Source organism: Podarcis raffonei, chromosome 4 (assembly GCF_027172205.1).
Source record: "Podarcis raffonei isolate rPodRaf1 chromosome 4, rPodRaf1.pri, whole genome shotgun sequence".
Classification (NCBI taxonomy): domain Eukaryota; kingdom Metazoa; phylum Chordata; class Lepidosauria; order Squamata; family Lacertidae; genus Podarcis; species Podarcis raffonei.
Genome location: NC_070605.1, coordinates 5,196,173 through 5,220,132, shown reverse-complemented (window position 1 = coordinate 5,220,132; position 23,960 = coordinate 5,196,173). Strand labels below are relative to the sequence as shown.

General features: G+C 50.9%; 1 protein-coding gene across 1 annotated transcript; it reads left to right on the top strand.

The window, feature by feature from the left end:
• The first annotated feature begins 8,057 nt into the window (after positions 1-8,057).
• Positions 8,058-9,218, top strand: TPBGL (trophoblast glycoprotein like). Its single transcript, XM_053384932.1, has one exon. The coding sequence runs from the start codon at positions 8,058-8,060 to the stop codon at positions 9,174-9,176; it is 1,119 nt and encodes a 372-aa protein (XP_053240907.1). The 3' UTR covers positions 9,177-9,218.
• Positions 9,219-23,960: the final 14,742 nt, after the last annotated feature.

Genomic DNA, 23,960 nt, shown 5'->3' with positions numbered 1-23,960 from the left:
GAAGCTGTACGCTGGCTCCCACGGCCAGTAAAGCAAAATGAGCGCTGCAACCCCAGAGTCGGTCACGACTGGACCTAAGGGTCAGGGGTCCCTATACCATACCAGAGAACAAATAAGAGCATATTATTTGTCACTCGACCTACAGAAACCAGAAGATGGGGGCTTTCCATGAAAGAAAGGAGGCAGAATTAGCACCGTGAAATGTATACAAATAGAAGCTACTCTCAAAGGCAGAGGAGCACGGTCTATTTGAAAAGTTGGCAACCTGAAAGCTGACAGTGCAGAGATGAATTCTGTTTCCCAAGGCTAAGATAGGCAGTAGCTTTCCGGGTTATTTTTTCCCTGAGCTCTTCCACTCCTTTGCCCAAGATGGTGTCGGGATTTCCTTTGGAGCCAAAACAGGCCAGTGGCTTGATCAGTTAACCGTTAGGTTTTTCATACCTGCAATTAAAGCTTTAGCAGTTGTGTTGAATTGCCAGAGGCAGCTTGCAAAATTAAAGTGTGCCAGAAAACCTCCTGGGAGCTCAATGTCGTGGACTGTTCTGGAATGAAGCCCATTCATAGCAGGAGTCAGCCAGGACACAAGGCAGCCTAGACGCACATGGGTTTCCTTGAGAGGCAGGTATCTCTTGAACTGTGCCAGCCTTCGGCCCCTGCCTGTACAGCCAAGCCAGCCCTAGACTGGCCCACCTTGCAAGGCTGTTGCAAAGATGAGTGCAATATCCTACTGAAAGCGTTTTGAATGCTTGAAGTGCAAAAACACCCCAAACACCATTCTAATTATTGGTTGCATTAGTTAATCATTTGCAGCCAAGGTCCTGCCCCCACAAAGCAAGATCAAAATCCAGGGGTCTTAGTGGACCACAAGCTGAACATGAGTCCACAGTGTGATGCAGCAGCAAAAAAACCTAATGCTATTCTAGGCTGCATCAACAGAAGTCTAGCGTCCAGATCAAAGGAAGTCATAGTCCCACTCTATTCTGCCTTGGTCAGATCACACAGTGTCCAGTTCTGGGCACCACAATTTAAGAAGGGCTGTCCCATGGAAGATGGAGTAAGCTTGTTTTCTACTGCTCCAGAAGGTAGGCCTTGAACCAATGAATTATTATTATTATTATTATTATTATTATTATTATTATTAGAAATTATATACCACCCTATATCCAGGGGTCCCAGGGCAGTTCACAGAATAAAATCAAGGTATAAAACCACAAAATACACAATAAAAATAGCAACCCAATAGCCCCCCCTCAAAAAAACACATTTTAAAAGGGCATAGGATGTCGATGAGATCAACCAAAGGCCTGGTTTTTTGCCTGGCGCCTAAAGGCAAACTTCCCTGGGGAGAGCATTCCACAGACGGGGAGCCACTGCAGAAAAGGCCCTGCTCTCGTGTTACCACCCTCTGGACATCTCAAGGAGAGCCTTGGAAGATGATCTCAGGGTCTGGGAAGGTTCATATGGGAAGAGGCGCTCCTTGAGGTATTGCGGTCCTGAGCCATTTAAGGCTTTCAAATGAATTCAAATGATAGGAAAGGAGATTCTGAATAAACGTTAGGAAGAATGTTCTGGTCGTAAGAGCCATTCAACAGCGGAGTGGACTGCCCTTGCGAAGTGGTGGACTGTCCTTCCTTGGAAGTTTTCAAACAGAGTTTGTGTGATTCCTGCATTGCAGGGGGTTGGACTAGATGACCCCGGGGTCCTTTTCCAACTCTATTATATGAAAACGCTCCTTTGTGTCTCCTGAATATTTTTGACTTTACCTTTTTAGCCAACCCAGCTCTTCTCCTTCCCCGGCTGTCACTCTCCAACTGAGAGACAGAGTCTGGCCCTAAGGCCAGCAACTGAACATCAAGGGGGGGCAGAATCAGAGGTTCCCTGCCCCCCTCCACAATGGCACCCCATTGTTCTATTATGCCCCATTTATGCCTGTGCATTTCCTCCTCTGTCTGAGGGCTGCACCATTTGGAGCCTGCAGAGAAGCTGAGTGTCACAGGGGCTTGGGGAAAGGGATCCTCCCAGCGACTTAAATCAGGGAAGAATCCTGCAAGAAGAGGAGAAGAGGAGGAGATAAATAAATCAGGATAATGTGGGCAGGGGACGAGCGCTCACACAGAAGGGACTGTTTCAATACAACACCAGCTTCTCCCCGTTCCTTCCTCCCTTGCCCTGTGCCAGCCAAGCTCTTTCTGGAAAGGCCACTGATGAAATCTTTATAAAGGTGCAACATTTCAAGCAGCTAAATAAAGAAAGGGGTTTGGGGGGAGGGAAGGCAAGCCTTGAGAGAGGAATAAGAGACATGCCGCTGCTGCGTTCGTTAGAGGTCAGGGCTGCTTCCGGCTGGAGGACGTGGGCGGCAGGGCCTGGGCCCCTCTCAGACCTTTCTTTGAAATTCCAGCTTTCCTTTTTTTAAAAAATCACCCAGCACAGATGGGTGGTGCAATCCTATGCATGGGGGGGGGGGCGCTGCAGCTATAGGGGCAAAATGTGACCCCCCAATATTCCCTTGCTGGCCCCTGCTACACTCTCCAGACCACGCACCTCTCCAGCTCTGCTTTGCACCCTCCCTGAGTGCTTTTGCATGGCTGGGATGCGTCACAGAATCATAAGAGTTGGAGGGGACATCTAGCCAACCCCCCGGCCATGCACCCATGTCCTTGAATTCTGATGATGCCTCTTGCATGCCCAGAAGGAAGGCAGAAGTGTGTGAGTGTGTGTGTAGAAACGAGCTTCTTGTACAAAGATAACATTCACATCCAATGCAAAAATAGATATACAGTGGTACCTCTGGTTGCGAATGGGATCCGTTCCGGAGCCCCGTTCACAACCTGAACGGAATGCAACCCACATCTGCGCGCACGCAGGTCGCGACTCACCACTTCTGCGCATGCGCATGATGTCATTTTGCACATCTGCGCATGCATGAGTGGTGAAACCCGGAAGTAACCCTTTCCAGTACTTCTGGGTCGCCGTGGGACGCAACCTGAAAAGACGTAACCTGAACCGAACGTGACAAGAGGTATGAGTGTAGTTTGTTGGAAGCCACACAGAATGGCCACAGCCAAGAAGAAGAAGAAGAAGAGTTTGGATTTGATATCCCGCCTTTCACTCCCTTTAAGGAGTCTCCAAGCGGCTCACATTCTCCTTTCCCTTGCTCCCCCACAACAAACACTCTGTGAGTGGGGCTGAGAGACTTCAAGAAGTGTGACTGGCCCAAGGTCACCCAGCAGCTGCAGGTGGAGGAGCGGAGACGCAAACCCGGTTCACCAGATTACGAGTCTATCGCTCTTAACCACTACACCACACTGGCTCTCAAATGCCAACCCAGTCAAATGGCTGGGGAACAAATATTACTATTATTATTATTGCCTCTGGCCCCATTGACAGGCGCACCCACCCACCCCAGAAGGAAATGGGCTGCTGTGTTCAAAAGATCTCGCCCTCCCGCAATCAGGGCATTCCCACAGCTGCACGGCAGAGCATTTGCTTGGCCTGCAGAGGTTCCCAGGGTCAGTTTTCGGCATTCACCATTCAAAGGATCAGCAGGCAGAGGAGGAGGAGGAGGAGGAGGAAGTCGTCATAGGAGAGCCTTCTGGATCAGGCCAATGGCTCATCTAGCCAGAGGAGGATTTAGGGCAGTGCAACTGGTTCTGCCACACTGGGAGCTGAGCCCAGGGGGTGCTGCAGGACATCTCAACTATCACAGAATCATAGTGTTGGAAGGGACCCCAAGGTCCAATCCTGCGACTATGTTGCAGTGTCTTAAGCAGTACAGAAGGCAAGAGGTGGGGAGGGTGCCGAATTTTGACCTCTCTGCTGGAATTTGAAAGTGTGGGAATGTTCAGGGATTCAGGAGAGGATATATTGTCTGACAATAGCCTTTCCAACTTGTGTTAACAAGTTTCATAATTTAGCAGAGTAACATCCCCCTTTTTAAACTTGCAGCAGATGTGTTTGCTCAGGCTCGCTAAAGCCTCTATAATAACTGTTCTGGTATTTACCCTTTATTCCCTCATAAAAGATAAGACATGACACAGTCTTCTATAAAAGTATAAAAAGGTTTACTCACTCACATTCTGTTCACAGTCGGATCCCAGAAGGCAGACTTAGCTTAGAAAAGTAACATACACCTGGAAACTATCTCATAAGAAGACAGTCCCTTTGTCCTCTCTTGGCTGGAGCCAAGAGAGCATCTTTGGCTAAGCAGATGTTGCTTCTTCAATGCATGTAGTCAAAGAATAGAGAGATGGCTGCCCTGCCCCGTGCTTTTGTCGTTACCTGCACACGTGAGGCCATGCCCACCTCTAGTCACATGCAGAGGAAGTCTGTCCCAGCCCAGAAGGAAACAGGAAGTTTACCTGCTGGCTGGACAAACATTCCTCCTCATGTGTAAACATGTTCACCCTAGGAATGTTGTACTTGACTGCTCTTGTGTTTCACATCCCACAGAAAGACTCCTGGTCTAGTCCTCCCCTGGTCTAGTCCAGTCTCCTGTTCTCACAGTGGCCAACCAGATACCTATGGGAAACCAGGCAAGCAGGATTCAGGCCTAAGACCCATTCTCCCCTCCTGGGCTTTCCAACAACTGGGATTCAGAAGCATCGCTGCATCTGACCCTAGAGGCAGAACACAGCCATCCTGATGAGCAGCCGTTGATAGCCCTCTCCTCCCTGAATTTATTGAATCCTCATTTAAACCCATCCCATTGGTGGCCATCACTGCTTCCTGTGGCAATGAGTTCCATAGTTTAAGTATGCGCTGCATGAAGGACTTTCTCTTTTCTGCACTGAGTCTTTCAACATTCAGCTTTCATGGAGATCCAGAAGTTCTGGCATTATGAGAGGTGGAATAAAAGCTTTTCTCTGTGCCCTTTTCTCCATGCCATGCATAATTTCATATACTTTTATCCTGTTGCCTCTTCCTCGCCTTTTCTCCAAATGAAAAAGCCCCAAACCTTGCAGCCTTCCTTTTCGCAATGCAGCTTCCTAGGCTCCTGTGATCAGGCGAATGGTCCATCGGGTCCAGCATCCCATTCCCACAGCAGCCCCCCAGGCACCCAGGGGAACCCCACAAGCAGGACCCGAGTGCAACAGTTAGCATGTTGTTATTTCAGATTTATCACACACACCCCTTCCTCGCTGCAGGGAGCCCAGGGGAGCTCACGATAATTGAATCAAAACAGCCCTATAACATCCTGTAAAGACAGCACTGTAAAAACTCCATAAAAGCCGCCTGCCGAAAGCCCTGATAAATAAGGGAGTCTTTGCACGTTTCCTGAACGCAAGGAAAAGAGGGGGAATGCCTGCCTCCCCTTGGAAGGGAGTTCCACGCTGAAGCCTTGCAGCTCTGTCCAGATCCCCATCACAAAAGCTAGGAGCTCAACAACCATACGAGCGGCAGATTGCACCAGCTGCTGCTTTGGACTGTGAAGGAGCCACTGGAAGCTGCAGGAGGGGACAGTGCTGCTGCACTCCAGGTCTGCTTGCAGGCTTCCCAGGAAAGGCATCTGGTCAGCCCCTGTGAGAACAGGATGCTGGATGGATTATCTGCCACTGGCCAGAGCCAGCAGGCTCAGCATATGCTCTGAGATGAGTGAAATCGCTGGTCCGTCCAGTATTGTTCACCCTGATTGACAGCTGCAGTTCAAGGTCTCTGGTTAAGAAAGGTATTCGTAGAATTTTAGAATCACAGAATTGGAAGGGGACCCCCAAGGGTCATCTAGTCCAACCCCGTGCAAGGCAAGGGCTCTCAGCTAAAGCATTTCCTCAGCTGCTTGGGTGAAATGCTTTGAATGGCAAGGGAGAAACAGGCCCCGCTGAGAGCCAGCATGGTGTAGTGGTTAGAGCGTCAGACCAGGACCTGGGAGAGCAGGGTTCAAATCTCAACTCGGCCATGAAGCTCACAGGGTGACCCTGGGTGCCAGTCGCTGCCTTTCAGCCTAACCTACCTCACAGGGCTGTTGTGATGATAAAATGAGGAGGAGGAGAACTGTATGTGCCACTCAGGTGGGATGTAAATGCAACCATTCTCCATTCTGGCATGCATGTGTGAATAACCCTGCGTCAACTTGAATGCAACTTGGATCCGGACAGTTGGACGTGGAGGTAAACCATCACCATTGTAGCCAGTGAAGGCCCGCATCCTGCATCCGTCACCAACTACAACTTCGCTACCCAAACAGGGTGCGTGGCAGATGACAAAGTTTGCATCATGCAACTGGAGTCTTTAAGGTCAAGTTGCCTGTCCTAGAAGCCAGTAACAAGAGAGAGAGCCACTCTGACGATGTGCAGTGCTCTTCCTCTCTTTCCCCACATGGGCCACTCAAGCTGCTTGAATGCCCTAGCCAAGCTGCAAGGCAGGCAGGCAGGCAACCCTAATGGTAAAGGGAAAGGACCCCTGGACGGTTAAGTCCAGTCAAAGGCAACTATGGGGTTGCGGCGCTCATCTTGCTTTCAGGCTGAGAGAGCCGGTGTTTGTCCATAGACAGCTTTCCGGGTCATGTGGCCAGCAGGACTAAACTGCTTCTGGCGCAACGGGACACTGTGACGGAAAGCAGAGCGCACGGAAACGCTGTTTACCTTCCCCGCCACAGTGGTACCTATTTATCTACTTGCACTGGCGTGCTTTCAAACTGCTAGGTTGGCAGGAGCTGAGACAGAGCAATGGGAGCTCACCCTGTCGCGGGGATTCGAACCGCCGATCGATGGGCAAGCGCAAGAGGCTCAGTGGTTTAGACCACAGTGCCACAAGCGTCCCTAACACCAGCTGTCTGATGCTGCACCAGGCCTGCTGGTCTGCCCCTGCCACAGCCACCCTGTGACCCCTCCCATCCACCCATCACCCACCTTGTCGACTTCTTATATTTTGATACTGTTTGCTGGGGTTTTGTTGGTGCGGTGTATTTTAGACGTTGCTTGTAAGCCGCCTTGAGAGGACGTGCATCCTGAAAGGCAAGATAAAATTGCAGCAGATAAACCTCATGGCAGGGAAACACTGGGGGAGGGGGGGAATGCATTGCTTTGTGCATAGCAGAGCATAGTGGAGTTGGCTCGCGAGAGGGGGGGTGTTACTGGTGTCCTCCTCGCCACCGCCACCACCACACACACACACACACCGACCGCATTTTTGGCACGCAGGGCACGAAAGGCGCAAAAAAGTCTCCATCCACTCGTATGGAAGGCAGGAGGAAGGGGCTGCAGGGGAGACACTTAGACGGCTGGGGAACGCTCTGCCCCAGAGCTCCCAGGGTCTGGAGTGGGGAGGCGCTCCCTGTCCCCTTCTCGGCGCAGAGACTCTCTTGGACGCACACCCGGCCCGGGAAAAGCAGCCCCCGCTATGGCTTCTTAACTTGGACGGGGTCAGCCTCAGACAGGGGGAGCGCTTTCCTGCTCCTGGAGGGGGCTTCCAGGTCAGGCCTCGCAGCTTCACCTCAGGGCGGGGGCGGGGGGGACGCCCCTGCGGGCGAGGGACGCCCTCTTCCCCGCCTCCCTCCAGCTGTCCCGGCCGGCTGGGAAGCGGGCCTGCGCTCAGCCTCTGCCAGCCAATCTCAGGCAGCCGCTGCCCGCCCCTCCCTCGCCCCAACCTCGAGCCAGAAACCACCTGGCCGGCGGAGGGGCGAGTCTCTCCCCTAATCCTGCCGTCCGGGCGCTGCGCCACTAACCTGCCAGCCAAAGACGACGAGGGGAGAGAGGAGAGAGGAGATCACCAGCCGCCTTCCTCCGACGCCCGCGATCCTCCGCCCCCCACCCTACCCAGGACCCCTCTCTCCTCCCCGCCCCCTCGGAACCGGCGTGGGGGAAGCCTCCGGTCCTGCTCACTCGCCGCAGATGCCGCGCACCGCCATGAGTCACCGCCGCCACCGCCGGGTCTCCTCGGGCTCCGGGCAGCCCCGGCTGCTTCTCGCGGCGACAGGAGCTTCGGTGACCGTCTAACTCCGCCGCCGCACCGCCGAGGAAGAAGAAGGAGGAGCTGCAAGGCGGGCAGGAAGCAGGCGGCGGCGACGGGGGCTCCGTCCACCCGTCCCCTGCGCCCCGCAGAGATGCCCAAGCGGGGATAGCATGGCCCGGCGCCCCGGACGGCTCCTTCTGTGCCGCCGCCTCGTCGGGCTGCTGGCCGGCGTCTCCGCCATGCTTCTGCTGCCGCTACTGCAGGCGGGCCGGAGCTGCCCGTCGTGCTTCTGCTTCGCCACGCCGGACACCGTGCAGTGCCGCTACGTGCGCCTCCTTGAGCCCCCCGACGAGCTGCCCCGGGCCGTGCACAACCTCTCCATCGTCGGCGGCAACCTGACGGTGCTGCGCACGGCCGCCTTCGCCGGAGGCTGGGCCCGCGGCGAGCCCCTTCGGCCCCTTGGCAACTTGACGCTGCTGGTACTGACGCACAACCACATCGAGACGCTGGAGGAGGGGACCTTCGCCGGCCTGCCCGCCCTGGCAACGCTGGACCTGAGCCACAACCCATTGCGCTCCGTGGCGCCGGGCGCCTTTGCCTCTTGCGCGCGGTTGCGCACGCTGCGCCTCAACCAGGCGCTGCTGGCGCCCGGGGCGCCGCCCTTCGCCGAGCTGTTGGACGGCGCGCTCTTGAACCTCAGCCTGGTGCGCCTGGAGCTGGCCGGCAACCGGCTGCGGCAGCTGCCGGCCCCCTGGGCCCTGCCGCCGGGCTTGGAGGAACTGGACTTGCGCAACAACTCCCTGCGGGCGCTGCGCTCCGAGCGCCTGGACGGCTTGGCGGCGCTGGGCCGCGTGCGGCTGCTGCTGGACTCGAACCCGCTGCACTGCGATTGCGCCTCGCTGCGGCCCCTGCTGCTCTGGCTGCGCAACGCCACGTGGCGCGCGCCCGGGGTGCGCCGGCTGCGCTGCGCCTCGCCGCCGCAGCTGCGCGACCGGCTGCTGTGGCGCCTTCGGCTCCTGCAGCTGGAATGCCTCGACGGCGCGGACTGGGCGCTGCTGGAGCCCGGCGGCGCCGAGGAAGAGGAGATGGAGACGGCCTCGTACGTCTTCTTCGGCATCGTCCTGGCGCTCATCGGCGTCGTCTTCCTCATGGTGCTCTACCTCAACCGAAAGGGCATCAAGCGGTGGCTCAGCAATCTCCGAGAAGCCTGCCGGGACCAGATGGAGGGGTATCACTACCGCTATGAGCAGGACAGCGACCCGCGACGGGCCAGCCCCGGAGACCTCTGAGGCAAGCTGGCAGCAGGCCTGGGGAGCTTCATTCCACACACACCCCAAAAAAAAAACAACTTGAGAAGGGCGGTGGTGACACCTTCCTTTCTGGTCTTCCAAAGTGGGGGGGATGGACGGACAAGTGGAAACCCACTACCCGGCTCTGCAAACTTGTCCAAAACTCTACCTGTTGGGGGGGGTGCAGGGACATCGCCCCAGGCAAGGTGCAGAGGACCCCCTCAACCCCAAGGGTGGCTCACAACTGACTCTGCAGGCACCCTAAAGCCAGGCACCCTAAAGCCAGCCTCGAGGGGACTGTGTGGGCAATCTCTCCCCCACCTCCCACAAACCAAAGGGACACGTTTTCCAGTTGCACCCTACTTGGGGGCACTCAGCTTTTTACCCACTAAGGTACGCCTAGCCCTCCCAACATGGGGTGTGTGTGTGCTTTGTCTAATTATAATTTAAAATGCCTCCCAAACCGTCACCCAGTAAGAAGGAATCTCCCCATTCTGGACACAGCACTATGCAGCGATAGGCTCCTATCTAGGGGGAGCTGGGAGTGTTAGGAATTATTTGGCCCCAATTCTAATCTGCCCCCAAATAGGGGGAAAGCTGGGATCCTGAGCAGACTTCCCTGGAAGTGAGTCCTGTTGAACTAAAATTGGACTTGCTGCCAAGTAAACATGTAAAAAAAAAACAACTTTTGCATGAAAACCCCACATTATTCTGCCTGCAGCTAACCCATCGCCCCATTCTCAGCTCTAGGCGCAGGAGAAGCCATCACCTTGGCGTGGTCAGCCATCACCTTGGCATGCAGCCATCACCTTGGCATGCAGCCATCACCTTGGCGTGGTCAGGATTGATTCCTTACAGACCTCCAAGCTTCAGGGAACAACAGGTTTATAGCAGAATCATCTCCTCTTCTGCTCCCAAACACACACACTCGCCACCATGACATTGTCCTAGCAGAGAAAGGTCTTGCTGCCTTGCTTTCGAGTAGTCCCACTGAAATCGACAAATTACTCCAGAGTCAGTAGTTCGCTAAAGAAAGGCTGTTGAGCTGCAATCTTCAAACAGCTTCTTTCTGGAGTAGGCCCATGGATTTCAGTGTCGCTATTGTACAAGTAAGTGGGTTTAGGGTGGCAGTTTAATTGCCTTTAGAACTGCATTGCGGGGAGCGGGGGGTGTCCCCTAGAATCACCGGGCAGTGAGAAAAAAGTTTAAAGCTGACCTTCCTCTTTCGCCTCTCTCCATCCCCCTGTGTTTAAGGAACAAGGGGGTTGGGATCTTGCATCCAGTGCTAGCCTTACTCAGAGTAGACCTAATGGAATCAATGGGCATGACTAACTCAGGCTCATTGATTCCAGAGGGTCTACGCTGCTAGCTTTGGGTGCAACCTGCAGCAACGGTCTTCATGGTAGGAGAAAGAAATGGGGGGAAACCCTGGACATATAAAACTTGGATTTTCTTTGGGAGAGCAAGAAAACTCGATTCCTTTCTCCTTTGCACAGCCCGTTTCCTCCAGCAAAGCCAGTTTTCCCTGGCAAAAGTGAGGGATACCAAATCCTGCCTGGCTCTAAACGAATCGAGGCCGTCCCTCTGGGGTGAGTTTGTCCCCTGACAGCAACTGAGTTCCATTGGCTGGAACCCTGCAACCCCAACACGCCCCCTGCTTTTACTGTCGTCAGTTAAAGCTGACTCAGTTCTCTTCAACTCACCCCCCCAACCCCCCCCCAAAATACTATTTCTGTTTCCCAGCCACCAAAGAGCTACTACCGAACTGTTAGGCAGCTCAGCACAGAAACATTTGCGGAGGAAGGACCTGACCTGAGAGAGAGAGAGAGGATGTAATTTTCTCTTTGCTTTCCTTTGAGGAAATTAATGGTTGGTTGTGCTCCCCCCTGCCCTACAGAAGAGAATGCAAATGTTCAACAGTAGCAAACCCTCCCCACTTAGACTGGCTGGCTGGTTGCATGACTCCAAAGCACGCATAAAATACGACGACTTAATTTCCCAAACTGTGAAGTAATGACAGATGACTTAGATTAGGGCCGTTTTCGCTGATCTTTGTATCAGGTGGGGGAGGGGGGTTTGAAACGCTCGTTCTAGTTCATTCTTCCACAAGTTTGCTTTAGAACAGTGCCTGTTAGCGTGGTTTTGGGGCACGGCAGGGTGAGCTCCCAGCCCGGTGCGCTACAGTTCCTCTGGCTGGTGGCACTACCTGTCATGCCGAAAGCCGCTGTTAGTCTCTGCCTAGAGCAAAGAAATTGAAATTTGCATCTCTTAACTGTATTGTACTTTTTTCTATAAAGCTTATTGCAATAATTTCAGAATACCCTCTTGGCTGCTGCAAAGTTATTCCTTTTAGCTTTTTCTCTCTGGCGTGGCTGTTAATGGGGGGGGGGCTGCCCTACAAACCATGGTTTGCAAATCACAAATGAGACGGGAATAGCTTCTCCTTCCGGAGGATAAAAGGGAAAAACAACCAATTATCATCTCGTTCTTCATTCCCCTCCTGGCACCAACAGTTATTTCAAGGTAAGCCGATGCAAAGCAGGTCTCCCTCGTAAAAGGAGCAAAGCTGTGGTTTGTAATGGGTTTGCAAACCAGCGTTACGTCGGAACGTGATGTGCATCACTCATGCATTATGCTGATGCAAATATAACTGAAATCCACGGTTAACCCCCAGAAAGGAGAATGGAGAAGGCTGGCTGGCTCTCTGTTTGCATTCCATACTTGGCGGATGTTTATATTTTTAGCCTTCATGGATTCTGGATGCTGGAGGGAGGGGGGCAGGAATTGCAACCCAGCAAATCATCCTGTTGTTGCATGGGATTGTCCCATGCCCTTGATAGATCATATTTTGTAGAGCTGGGAAGAAATCCCCTAGACGTAGAATTGTAGAGTTGGAAGGGGTACCATGAGGGTCATCTAGTCCAACCCCCTGCAATGCAGGAATCATTTGCCCAGTGTGGAACTTGAACCCACGACCCTGAGATTAAGAGTCTCGTGCTCTACCAACTGAGCTATCCCCGGTATGCTGCACCACAGGCAGACTTGTTTCTTTTAAAGAGTGTTCGTGGAAGAGTTCTCCCAATCACAACTGGTGTTGCAAATGTTCAGGCTACTTAGCTGGCTGTCAAATCAGTGACTTGCTTCCCGTGCCAAAGAGAAGCCTCTGTCTTCTGTTTTCTCTCCCCATTGTACTTCAGTTGGGCTGACCCACTTCCCTCCCTCCGATGGAAAGAGTACGCAATGTGTCCATCTCCTGCTAAAAACCAAGACAGTGTTGTTAGCAAGCCAGCTGTGGCCCTGCTCCAGGGTTGGCTTGCTGGTGTGTCGGTGATGCCATGGGCACAGGCCAACAGGTACTGACTTCAGCTGGCTTTTCCTTGACCCTTTCTGGACCATGCTGAAAACCTGACTAGCCATTTCCCCCTTTGGGGCACACAAGCAAAGAGTAAATTAGTGTGTTTTGAGCGCTGCCAGATCACAAAAATTCGTTATTAACCAATGAACCCGCTTTTCCATGTTGGTGGGCATGTGCATACTGATTGTCTAGCCTATTTCATCTAGATCTGTTTCTTGCTCTTTGGGGAAGGCTGCTTCTCTTTGCTTAGGATATACCAGTCTGGATTGATGATCCATTGTGGATGAAAATATTATTATTATTATTATTATTATTATTATTATTATTATTATTATTATTTATATCCCACCCATCTGGCTGGGCTTCCCCAGCCACTCTGGGCGGCTTCCAACAAAATATTAAAATATAATAATGCATTGAAACATTAAAAGCTTCCATAAACAGGGCTGCCTTCAGATGTCTTCTAACTTTCCCAAAAATGTGGCTTGCCCTTCCTTTCTAATGCTAGATTCCCTCCTTCTGCTAGGAGGGGACCTTTGGCCTGCACCTCCCATGTTTGCTGGGGTTCATGGAAGGAGCTGTTCTGCAAAATCAGGATGGCCACAGGTGCGCTACACCTAAGTGCCCATCTCCCAAAGTCCTTAAATGGTTTCCGAGGCACCTATGTCCCTTATCCCAGGACTCCCAGCCAGGTGCTCTCCAGATGTTTCGGCCTGGGGCTGGTGAGAACTGTCACCTGAAACATCTGGAGGAAGCCCAGTTGGGAAATTCATTAATTATATTAGCATGCATGCTTCTAGAGCTTGCGCATAAAAACGAGCATTGCCATGAAGATAAAGAGGTGAAAGTCAGTCACTCTAAAAGTGTAGTAAGCTGATCTGGGGTCTGCTGATCTGCTGGGATCTGCAGGGAACTCTGATCTCTGTGGTGGGGGTGTATATATAGCTCAGGGTTCAAGCCCCTGTTTTGCCTGCAGAAGATCCCACTTTGACCTCCAGATTACAAGAGGAAGAAGAGAAGATTGCAGGTGATGGGAAATGTCTGTCACTGCACTGGGTCTGTGGAGCCTCTGCCAGCCAGAGCTGACAGTTCTGGGTTAGTTTTACCAATAATCTGATGCCGTATGGGCTTCATACGTTCAACTGGGGATAAAGATACTTCTGTAGAGCACCGGTGGCCCTCGAGGCAACTCTGTCTGGCCCTGTGGGGTCTTCCCAAGTCCCTCCCCCTACTTTCTGTTACTTTTGCCGGATGGACTGTGTTCTAGAACTGTGGCAATGCCTCTTCCTTGCCTGAGCGGAGGGATGGAGGGCTGTGTGTTTGTGTGGACTCCTCTGGCTTTTGTGTGGCTGAAATGCAGCCTCCATTGTATGCACCCTCTCTGAACGTTTGTGGTGTGAAAAGATTTGGGATTTTAGCTGGAAGTTACAGGTTATGCACTGATTGGAAATGAAGCAGTATCTCTGCCCCAAAGCCTTTGCAGGCAAAAGGAGGATTGAAAGTGGGGTCGCCTGTGACCTCCCCATAGCATCATGAGTATGAATTGTGAATGCACCAGGAAAAGGACGTCCAGATGTCCTCAGGAGGCGTTGATGAGCACCAACCTTTCAAAGCGGATTGGACAAATTCACAGAGGAAAGGGCTGTCAATGGCCCTGGTCAGAAGCTGCAATGCTTCTGAATACTTTTTGCTGGAAACCGCAGGAGGGGAGTTCGAATCCTGCATCTGGTTGGCCACTGTGAGGACAGGATGCTGGACTAATATGAGCCATTGGCCTGATCCAGCAGCTTCTTCTTATGTTCTCAATCCACCCTGCAGAAGAAGGATAGTCAGGAAGCAAGCATTGTTGCATTTAGGAGAGATCCAGGCTGTCTGTGGCCCTGACAGCCATATGAAAACCTCCCTCTCTTTTCTCTCCAGCTTCCCTCATTGTTAGTGAGGAGATTGTTTTCAGAGAAATTCAAGGTTATTTTATTTTCCGGCATCAGTTAAAAATTGGTTTTGAAGCACTGGAAAGAAACTAGGTTGCAGTATATATTTTTGATGTTGGCTGTGTTCGTGAATGTTTTAGATTGACAGCAGATCGTCCACTGCCGTTGATTCCTTCAGGACAGATCCACGCCATACATTTAAAGCACAGGACTACCCCCCAAAGAATCCTGGGAACTATAGGAAGAGTTGGAAGGGACCCCTAAGGGTCATCTAGTCCAACCCCCTACAATGCAGGAATCTCAACTATAGCATCCAACCTCTGCCTAAAATTCTCCAGGGAAGGAGAGTCCACCACCTCCCAAGGGAGGCTGTTGAACAGCTCTTACTGTCAGAAAGTTCTTCCTGATGTTTAGTTGAATTCTCCTTTCTTGTAACTTGAAGCCATGGGTTCGAGACCTACCATCCAGAGCAGGAGAAAACAAGCTTGTTCCCTCTTCCATGTGACAGCCCTTGAGATATTTGAAGATGGCTGGCTTATCTCCTCTGAGTCTCCTCTTCATCAGGCTAGACATACCCAATTCCCTCAGCTGTAACTTTTTTAAAAAAGAAAGGTGCTGGGAATTATAGCTCTGGAAGGTAGAAACTACATTTCCCAGGATTCTCTGGGTGAAATTACATGCTTTCAAAGTGTGTTGGGTGTGCTTTAAATGCATGTTGTGGGTGGCCATTTGCCAGGAAAGCATTTGCCACAGCAGTCCTGATTTTAGGTGCGAGATAAATTGCACTTGGGAGTCAGGCCATTTAGATTGGTGATCCACTTGTAATATCAGCCAGCTATATATGCTCCTGAAACATTTGCAGGAATGAGAATAGATGAGATGTGAAGCAATGTTGTGGCCTTGACCGTTCAGGGTGCCCAGTGTCCATTCCCCTGCTGTCATCCTTAGAACGTGACTGGCCACCAACTTGGCTGGCTTAAAAGGGGGATTAGGCCTGTTCATAGCAGTTAAGGCTATCAACTCCTGCTGGCCATCAGGTCTATGTTACATCACAGTCTACTTCTGAATACCAGATCCTGGGGACCGTTGTGGCGAGAGTGTTGTTGCCTTTGGTCCTGTTTGTGGTTTTCCCAGGGGCATCTAAGCTGGCCTCTGCGAGAGAACAGGATGCTAGACCAGATGGACTTTTGGCCTGATCCAGGCTCTGTTGATGTCCTCATGCCCACCCGGCAGCAGTGTTAGAAATTAGCCAGATGCGTTTGATACTGGCACTAATTGCAACCACGTGGAGATTTCTGAGTGCCAGGTAAGCGGCCACAGTTTAACAACCTCTGCCTTAGTTCATGGCACTTAATTCAATACCACTTCCACTCTCTGTTTTTCTCCTCCTTGCATACTGTAAGAGCAAACAATCCTACCTTGGATCCCAAATGCCTTGCAAGTCAAACATTTTGGCTCCCGAACGCCGCAAACCCGGAAGTGACTGTTCCGGTTTGCAAACTGTTTTTGGAAGCCGAATGTCTGATGGGGCTTCCCCAGCTTCTGATTGGCTGCAAGAGCTTCCTGCAGCCAATCAGAAGCTGCACTTTGGTTCCTGGACGTTTTGGAAGTCGAACGGACTTCTGGAACGGACTCCGTTTGACTTCCAAGGTGTGACTGTATGAATGTAGTTGAGGTCATAGAATCACTGAATCACAGAATTGTGGCATTGGAAGATACCCAGGTCCAAACTCCAGTGCACAGACATTGCATGGTTGCAGCTGTGACCCAGGTTTAAGGTGCCATTATAAATCTGAGTTTCCAACACTCCATGGCAACTCTTTTGCATACACCATAAAAAATTACAATGCATTGAATAGATAGCCATTTTTTGCCATTGAGCAAATCCTCACTTGATATCCCCAGACCTGGTGCCTGAGTCAGGTCATCTCGTTCAGCTGGCCCCACTTGCGAGACCCACGTGAAATCACTCCCTGTGGTGCCCGAATAAATCACCTCACTTCCAGGAGATGCTGTGCGGACTCTGTGCAATTGCTGAGTAACAGCGGTGCATTTGCTTTCATGCCGAAAGAGCAATCAGACAGTGCGTTGTTTATAACCTATTGACAGTTCCAGCTATTCAAAAGGATGTCGGGGAGAAGAAAAAGGGAAAACAGCCTTGCCACCCAGGCTGCTGACGGCCTTCATCTTGGGGGAAATAACGCAGGTCGATCATTTCAGGTGGAGTGGGGTGTGCTAACGCTCACAATGGCCTTTGTCTCTGTTTTCTTATAATGCCTCACTCTGTCGTTTTGGCCCAAACACTTTGTATCAGCTGTGCCTCCGGTCCTGGGGCTGCCTACACGCCACATGCACTTAAATCACATTCCCCATCCCAAACGAATCCTAGGAACTGTAGTTTAAGGGTGCTGGGAATTGTAGTGTTGCGGTGGGTAAACTGTGGTTCCCGGGATGTCCCAGAGGAGGGGCATGTGCTTAAAACGTATGGCTTGTATGCTGGTGGAGCCTAGGGTCCATGTGTACAGTGCCCTCCTTTCTGTGGGGTGGGGTGGACTTGCCTCTAGGCCAGGGGTCCAGGCCTCTCCTTCTGGTCCTCTGGATTCTGCCCAAACCACAATCCCCTGTCAAGTCGGTGGTCCTGTTTCTGTACCCAAACATGGCATCTGTTCCAGACTGCGCATGCATGCGACCCAGAATGATGAGCCTTTGCCTTCTCCCAAATGCAGCCATGTCAATGGGCCTTCTCAGGATTTAAAGGGGGCCATTGAAACACACACACACACCACCCTTTCCAATAGAAATTTATCGCCTGGACAGAAACTGAGTCCCCTCTGTGTATGTCTGTATGGCTAACTGCTCCCATGTCAGCCCAATCTCTGAGCAGCGAGAGATTCCAGGGTACAGTTTTCTTGGAACGAAGGCCAGCACAGACTGCGGTGTCTCTAGGATTTATGGTTTAATTTAGGCATATATACAACTTGAACATAAGACAGAGGGGCCCAGCAGATCTTGCTTCTCCATTTGCCACAACTGTGGATCCAGCAGAGAGAAGCAGGTCTCTATGTCTCCAGCTTCCAGTCTGTTTTCCAGCTCAGCTCACACTCCCTGCTGTGGGTCTTGTTCTCCTATCCAGCAGATAGGGGAGGGGGCTGGAAGAAAGGCCCAGCCATTCACCCACAGTGCCCCCTCACTTAGTTGTCACCCTTGCAACCCAGTTCATCTTTTTGGGGTGCTGGCCAGCTGAGGTCTTGCAAAGAAACTTGTCTTACCAGTTCAGCAATAGAATGCTTAGATGATGATGATGAAGAAGAAGAATATATGCCTATCTGACTGGGTTGCCCCAAATACTCTGGGAGGCTTCCAACAAATTAAAAACATCAAGCACAAACTTTCGTTTGCATGCACACTTCTTCAGAAGTATCAGAAAGTATGCACACAAAAGCTCATACCAATAACTAACTTAGTTGGTCTCTAAGGTGCAACTGGAAGGATTTTTATTATTATTATTTTGTTTGTTTCGACTACGGCAGACCAACACAACTGTAAACCTGTAACATTTAGCACAGTAAAACTTCAAACATTTAAAACCTCCCTATTCTAACCCTCACTGCATAAGGACCCCCAAGAACTGGAAGGATCTCAGGGCATCATCCAGGCTGACACACACACACACACACACACACACACACACACACACACACACACACCGGCAAACCCACAAAATGCTTATCTAATTACTTTTCATAGGCTTTCTGGGCAGGTCAGAGGAAACGAGAGAATAAAATACAGTATTCAGAAACAAAAAAGAGAGAAGTAAATAGCATCAAAAGAACAACACTACTTTTCCAGAGACAGGGAGAATTGGCAAGGGACAGTCAACAGGCAAGAAATGGCATTTCCCTGGTCCCTGATTCTTTTCTTTCACACACACACACACTCAGACAGGCCCTTGTTGTTTTACCACCCCCACCCCTAGTCAGGCTTTAAAGCCTCTAAGTGAGTCTGCCTAGGAAGGTGATCTGGGGAGAAGGGGATATTATTTTTGGGGGGGATCTGTGGCTGTGAGAGGAGTTAAGCACCATGACCCCCCTCCCTCCAAGTGCCCCATAACCCACCCACCACCCATTTTCCTGCAAGCTCGGCATCCGGTAGGACTAGGACTTCCACTCCTGATGAGACAATCTCTCACTCTGCCATTAAAGCAGCTGCTCCGTAATGAAAAAATAAATCCCGCTAGATATCTCTGGGGTGGCTTTGGGAAGCAGTGAGCGGCCGGTTCTGCTGTGATGGGGGAAGCAGATGCTTTGAAAGGCAGCTCAAGGAAAGGCGGTGAGGATGGGGGGAGAGGAGGCTCCGTCTAAGCACTGGTCAAGAGTGGAAAGCGGGAGGCGAGGGGCCCTCCAGGCTGAAAGCAGCAGGCAGAAGGGATTTAAGTGCACACCTGAGATTTAGACTCGAGCCGCTAAAGTGGGTTGAAGTGCTTGATCACCTCTGTGCAACATATCCCCTTTAATTAACACTCCACACACACACACAACATTTTGCAATTAGGAAAGTGAGTGGGGAAATGTCTAGCAAGTGAATGACGTAGTTCATGAGTAGGCAAACTAAGGCCCGGGGGCCAGATCCTGCCCAATCATCTTCTAAATCCGGCCCACGGGCGGTCCGGGAATCAGCGTGTTTTTACATGAGTAGAATGTGTCCTTTTATTTAAAATGCATCTCTGGGTTATTTGTGGGGCATTGGAATTCATTCATTTCCCCCCCAAAAATATAACCCGGCCCACCACAAGGTCTGAGGGACAGTGGAGCGGACCCTTGCTGAAAAAGTTTGCTGACCCCTGGCTTACTTAGTTGGAAGACATATGGCCAATGGTTAAGAGTGTTGGACAAGGACCCAGGAGACCAGGGTTCGAATCACCACTTGGCCATGAAGCTCACTGGGTGACCTTGGGTGCCAGTCGCTGCCTCTCCACCTATCCTACCTCACAGGGTCGTTGTGGGGGTTAAATTACAGGGTGAAGTTACAGGGAACCAGGCAGAGGGCCTTCTCGGTAGTGGCGCCCACCCTGTGGAATGCCTTCCCATCAGACGTCAAAGAAATAAACAACTATCCAATGTTTGGAAGACATCTGAAGGCTTCCTGTTTAGGGAAGTTTTTAATGACTGATGTTTTAATGTATTTTTAATCTTTTGTTGGAAGCCGCCCAGAGCGGCTGGGGAAGCCCAGCCAGATGGGTTATTATTATTATTAAAGGAGGAGAGGGGAGAACCATGTATGCAACGTTGAACTGCTTGGAGAAAAAGGTATAGCCTGTCAGGAGCCCGTCCTACTCTCGAGTAGGACCCTGGCAAAGACACACGCCCAACTGAATCATAGAATCATAGAAGCATAGAGTTGGAAGAGACCACAAGGGCCATCGAGTCCAAGCCCCTGCCAAGCAGGAAACACCATCAGAGCACTCCTGACATATGGTTGTCAAGCCTCTGCTTAAAGACCTCCAAAGAAGGAGACTCCACCACACTCCTTGGCAGCAAATTCCACTGTCAAACAGCTCTTACTGTCAGGAAGTTCTTCCTAATGTTTAGGTGGAATCTTCTTTCTTGTAGTTTGGATCCATTGCTCCGTGTCCGCTTCTCTGGAGCAGCACAAAACAACCTTTCTCCCTCCTCTATGTGACATCCTTTTATATATTTGAACATGGCTATCATATCACCCCTTAGCCTCCTCTTCTCCAGGCTAAACATGCCCAGCTCCCTTAGCCGTTCCTCATAAGGCATCGTTTCCAGGCCTTTGACCATTTTGGTTGCCCTCCTCTGGACACGTTCCAGTTTGTCAGTGTCCTTCTTGAACTGTGGTGCCCAGAACTGGACACAGTACTCCAGGTGAGGTCTGACCAGAGCAGAATACAGTGGCACTATTACTTCCCTGGCATGTTCTCTCCCTACTGGTCGATCGTTTGGGAGCTTCAAAAGTTTTCTTCAGCCCGAACATCACAGTGGCCGATGCCAACAGACATCGGCACACTTAGGGTTCCACAGAGTCTTCGCGGTTTGTGTGACAGACCTCAGCAACTCTAATCGGCTAATCTACTTTATTTACATATAAACACACACAGAGCACTGCAACATGGCTCCCTCTCTCTCTAGCATCAGACAGCAAAGAGAAAAAGAACAAAGGACAAGAGTCCACAGAACACAGTAACACAAACATCCTGTCTCCGTCACTTCCCACTCCGTGGAGTCAAAACATACACCGTCATGTGATAGACAACAATCCCATGACTGCAATCACGGAGCTGGAATCTTAACAGAGCCTGCATGCAATGAATAAATTTAAATAATAAATATGTAAGAACATAAAAACACGAGTCAGCTGGATCAGGCCAATGACCCATCCGGTTCAGCATCCTGTTCTCACAGTGGGAGATAAAAATAATACTGGGGGCATCTGAGCATGTGCAGAGTGCCTGCCACACACTGAGTGATGACAAACAGTCCCCTGTACCTTTTGGGTGAAATTGCACAGCTTCTATGTACATGAAATCACACCAGCCCGTCCCTCTTCTGAGCGACGACACCCCATTCCTTTGGCCCGGAAAGTGTCGCCACAAAGCCTTGATGTGCCGCTTGTGAAATGTGCTGCAAAATGGGAATAATTAGTGCGTATTGTTTGGAGCGTTCCTGGGTTAAAACTGCACGGTGGTGCTCACTGTTCCTGAGAGACACCCTTGGAGACCAGCGGAGGAGAAAATCAGCTCTCTTCCCAAATTGGAGGGTTGGCCTGGGTGGGTGGGGGCAGCTGGGGAGAGATGCAGAAGTTGACTTTGAAAGTTGGCGTGAAACAAATGCCTGCTCCCTCCCTCCATCTCCAAAATAAATGTGGAAAAAGAGAGAATTCTGCAATGACAGCGTAGCGTTAACGTGACAAGACTAGACTGCTCACATCATCTCTCCGGCAGCTGCTGGGCAGGGCACCCTGTTCTCTGCCTCTCTGTTCATCCTCTTAATAAGCCATGCCAGGATTTTCTCCCACTCTGACTATTTATTTGACTGTCCCCCACCTGGCAAATTCAGAGCTGACAGTTCGGATGACTTAATCTAAGGTTACCAGATTTTTTTTCTAAGAATCTGGGGATACTTTTCTTTTTTTAAAAAAGAGAATAATAATTTAATAATATTAATTTATTATTTGTACCCTGCCCATGTGGCTGGGTCTCCCCAGAGGAAAAAAAAGTTATTTTTTTAAAAAGTTATTTAATTTTTTAAAAGAAGTCATATCTTCTCTTCTGTGGTCTCCCCGGTCGCATGGCCTTCCTCTGGCCCCAGCCTGCTCTCTTGGGGCGCTAGCCGCTGTGGAGTAGGCTCGGGTCGGGCCTGGGCTCAGCCATGTGTCCTTGCCCTCCCAGTGCTCTCCTACCTCTCCTCCTCAGCGGTGGCGCAGCAAGGTCAGGGCTCCACTTTTTTTCTCCTTCCCCTATCTCTCGCTTTCCTTCTCCTTCTCCTCTCCTCCTTCTCCCTGCATCGGCTCCAGGGTTTTCCTTGCCCTGGAGAGCCACTGGGCAGTTGGCCGGGTGGCTGGATGCTCTTGCTCCTGGCTCAATTTGGGTTGTGGGGAGGTCAGCAGTTCCCCCAGTTGATGTGCTGGGCATCCCCAGTTCCCCCTTGGCAGTGGCGGTGGCAGCGGCAGTCTCTGCAGCCCAGAGCCAGCCTGGCAGCGCAATTGGCTCTGGCTGGCTTCAGGAGCTGCCCGCTGCCGTGGCGCCTGCCATTTTGCCTCGCTGGAAGTCCGCATATGATGTGTCTTGTGCCGTTGAACCAATCACACAATATTCATTCCCTACTAATAAATCTACACCACTTAAAATATAAATCCTTGGACATTAATGAAATCCAGGGACATATTTTGTCCGGGGACAGATTTGTAAATCCGGGGACTGTCCCTGGGAAACAGGGATGTCTGGTAACCATAACGTAATCCTCTTCTGTCCCTTGAGACATCCTGCCTTACTCCCAGGGTGGTGAAGAGGGATTTCACTATTATTTGTTTGCTGGTTCATTGCATATGTATCTCCCTTCTCCCTTCAAGGAGCTCGGGGCACATATAGTTTCCCTCCTCATTTTTATCTTCACAACAACCCTGTGAGGTAGCTTAGGCTGAGAGGCAGCGACTGGTCCAAGGTCACCCGCTGAGCTACATGGCTGAGTGGGGATTTGAACCCAGGTCCTTGTGCAGTACTCTAACCACTGCACAAAACTACCCTTCCATGCTTCCATACAAAGTAGGGATTTAAATAGCTGCGGGTATGGGGACATGGGGTGGTATTTACTCTGGGTTAACCAAGGAGGCACCATGTTCCTTGTTTAAACATTTGGCATGCAGTCATTACAAACAAAACAAACTGCTATTGTTTAAAAGGTTTGCTGAAGCATTCTCTGTGAATTCAGCATCACTTATCCTGTCCTAACTTCTGCAGCTCAGATGCCCTCTGATGCAGCATTCCCCATAATCTTGAGTTCCCCTGGTTTCCCCTATAATTAACCAGAAAGCAATTTACCAGCTACATAAATAGATGCTTGCAAATGTTGTTGTTGTTTAGTCATTTAGTCGTGTCCGAATCTTCATGACCCCATGGATCAGAGCATGCCAGGCCCTCCTGTCCTCCACTGCCTCCCGCAGTTTGGTCAAACTCATGCTGGTAGCCTCAAGAACACTGTCCCACCATCTCGTCCTCTGTCGTCCCCTTCTCCTTGTGCCCTCCATCTTTCCCAACATCAGGGTCTTTTCCAGGGAGTCTTCTCTTCTCATGAGGTGGCCAAAGTCTTGGAGCCTCAGCTTCAGGATCTGTCCTTCCAGTGAGCACTCAGGGCTGATTTCCTTCAGAATGGATAGGTTGGATCTTCTTGCAGTCCATGGGACTCTCAAGAGTCTCCTCCAGCACCATAATTCAAAAGCATAAATTATTCGGCGGTCAGCCTTCTTTATGGTCCAGCTCTCACTTCCATACATCACTACTGGGAAAACCAGAGCTTTAACTAGACGGACCTTTGTCGGCAAGGTGAATAGGCATATGCTATTTGAGACTTAAAACCAGCCCGCAAAACGAAAAGCTCTAGGGGTGATGGGAATTTAGGACAGGAAACCAAGCCTTATGAAGGAGCTGGGTATGTTTAGCCTGGGGAAGAAGAGACTGGCAGGAGATATGAGCGCCATCTTCAAATATCTCAAGGGCTGTCACATGGAAGAGGGAGCAAGCTTGTTTTCTCCTGCTCTGGAGGGTAGGACTTGAACTCATGGCTGCAAGTGGCAGGAAAGGCTATTCCAACTAAACATGTGAAAAGAATTTATGACAGTAAGAGCTGTTCGACCGTGGAACAGGGTCTCGCTTGGGAGGTGGTGGACTCTCTTTCCTTGGAGGTTTTTAAGCAGAGCTTGGAAGGCCATCTGTCACGGAGGCTTTAGCTGAGATTCCTGCATTGCAGGGGTTGGACTAGATGA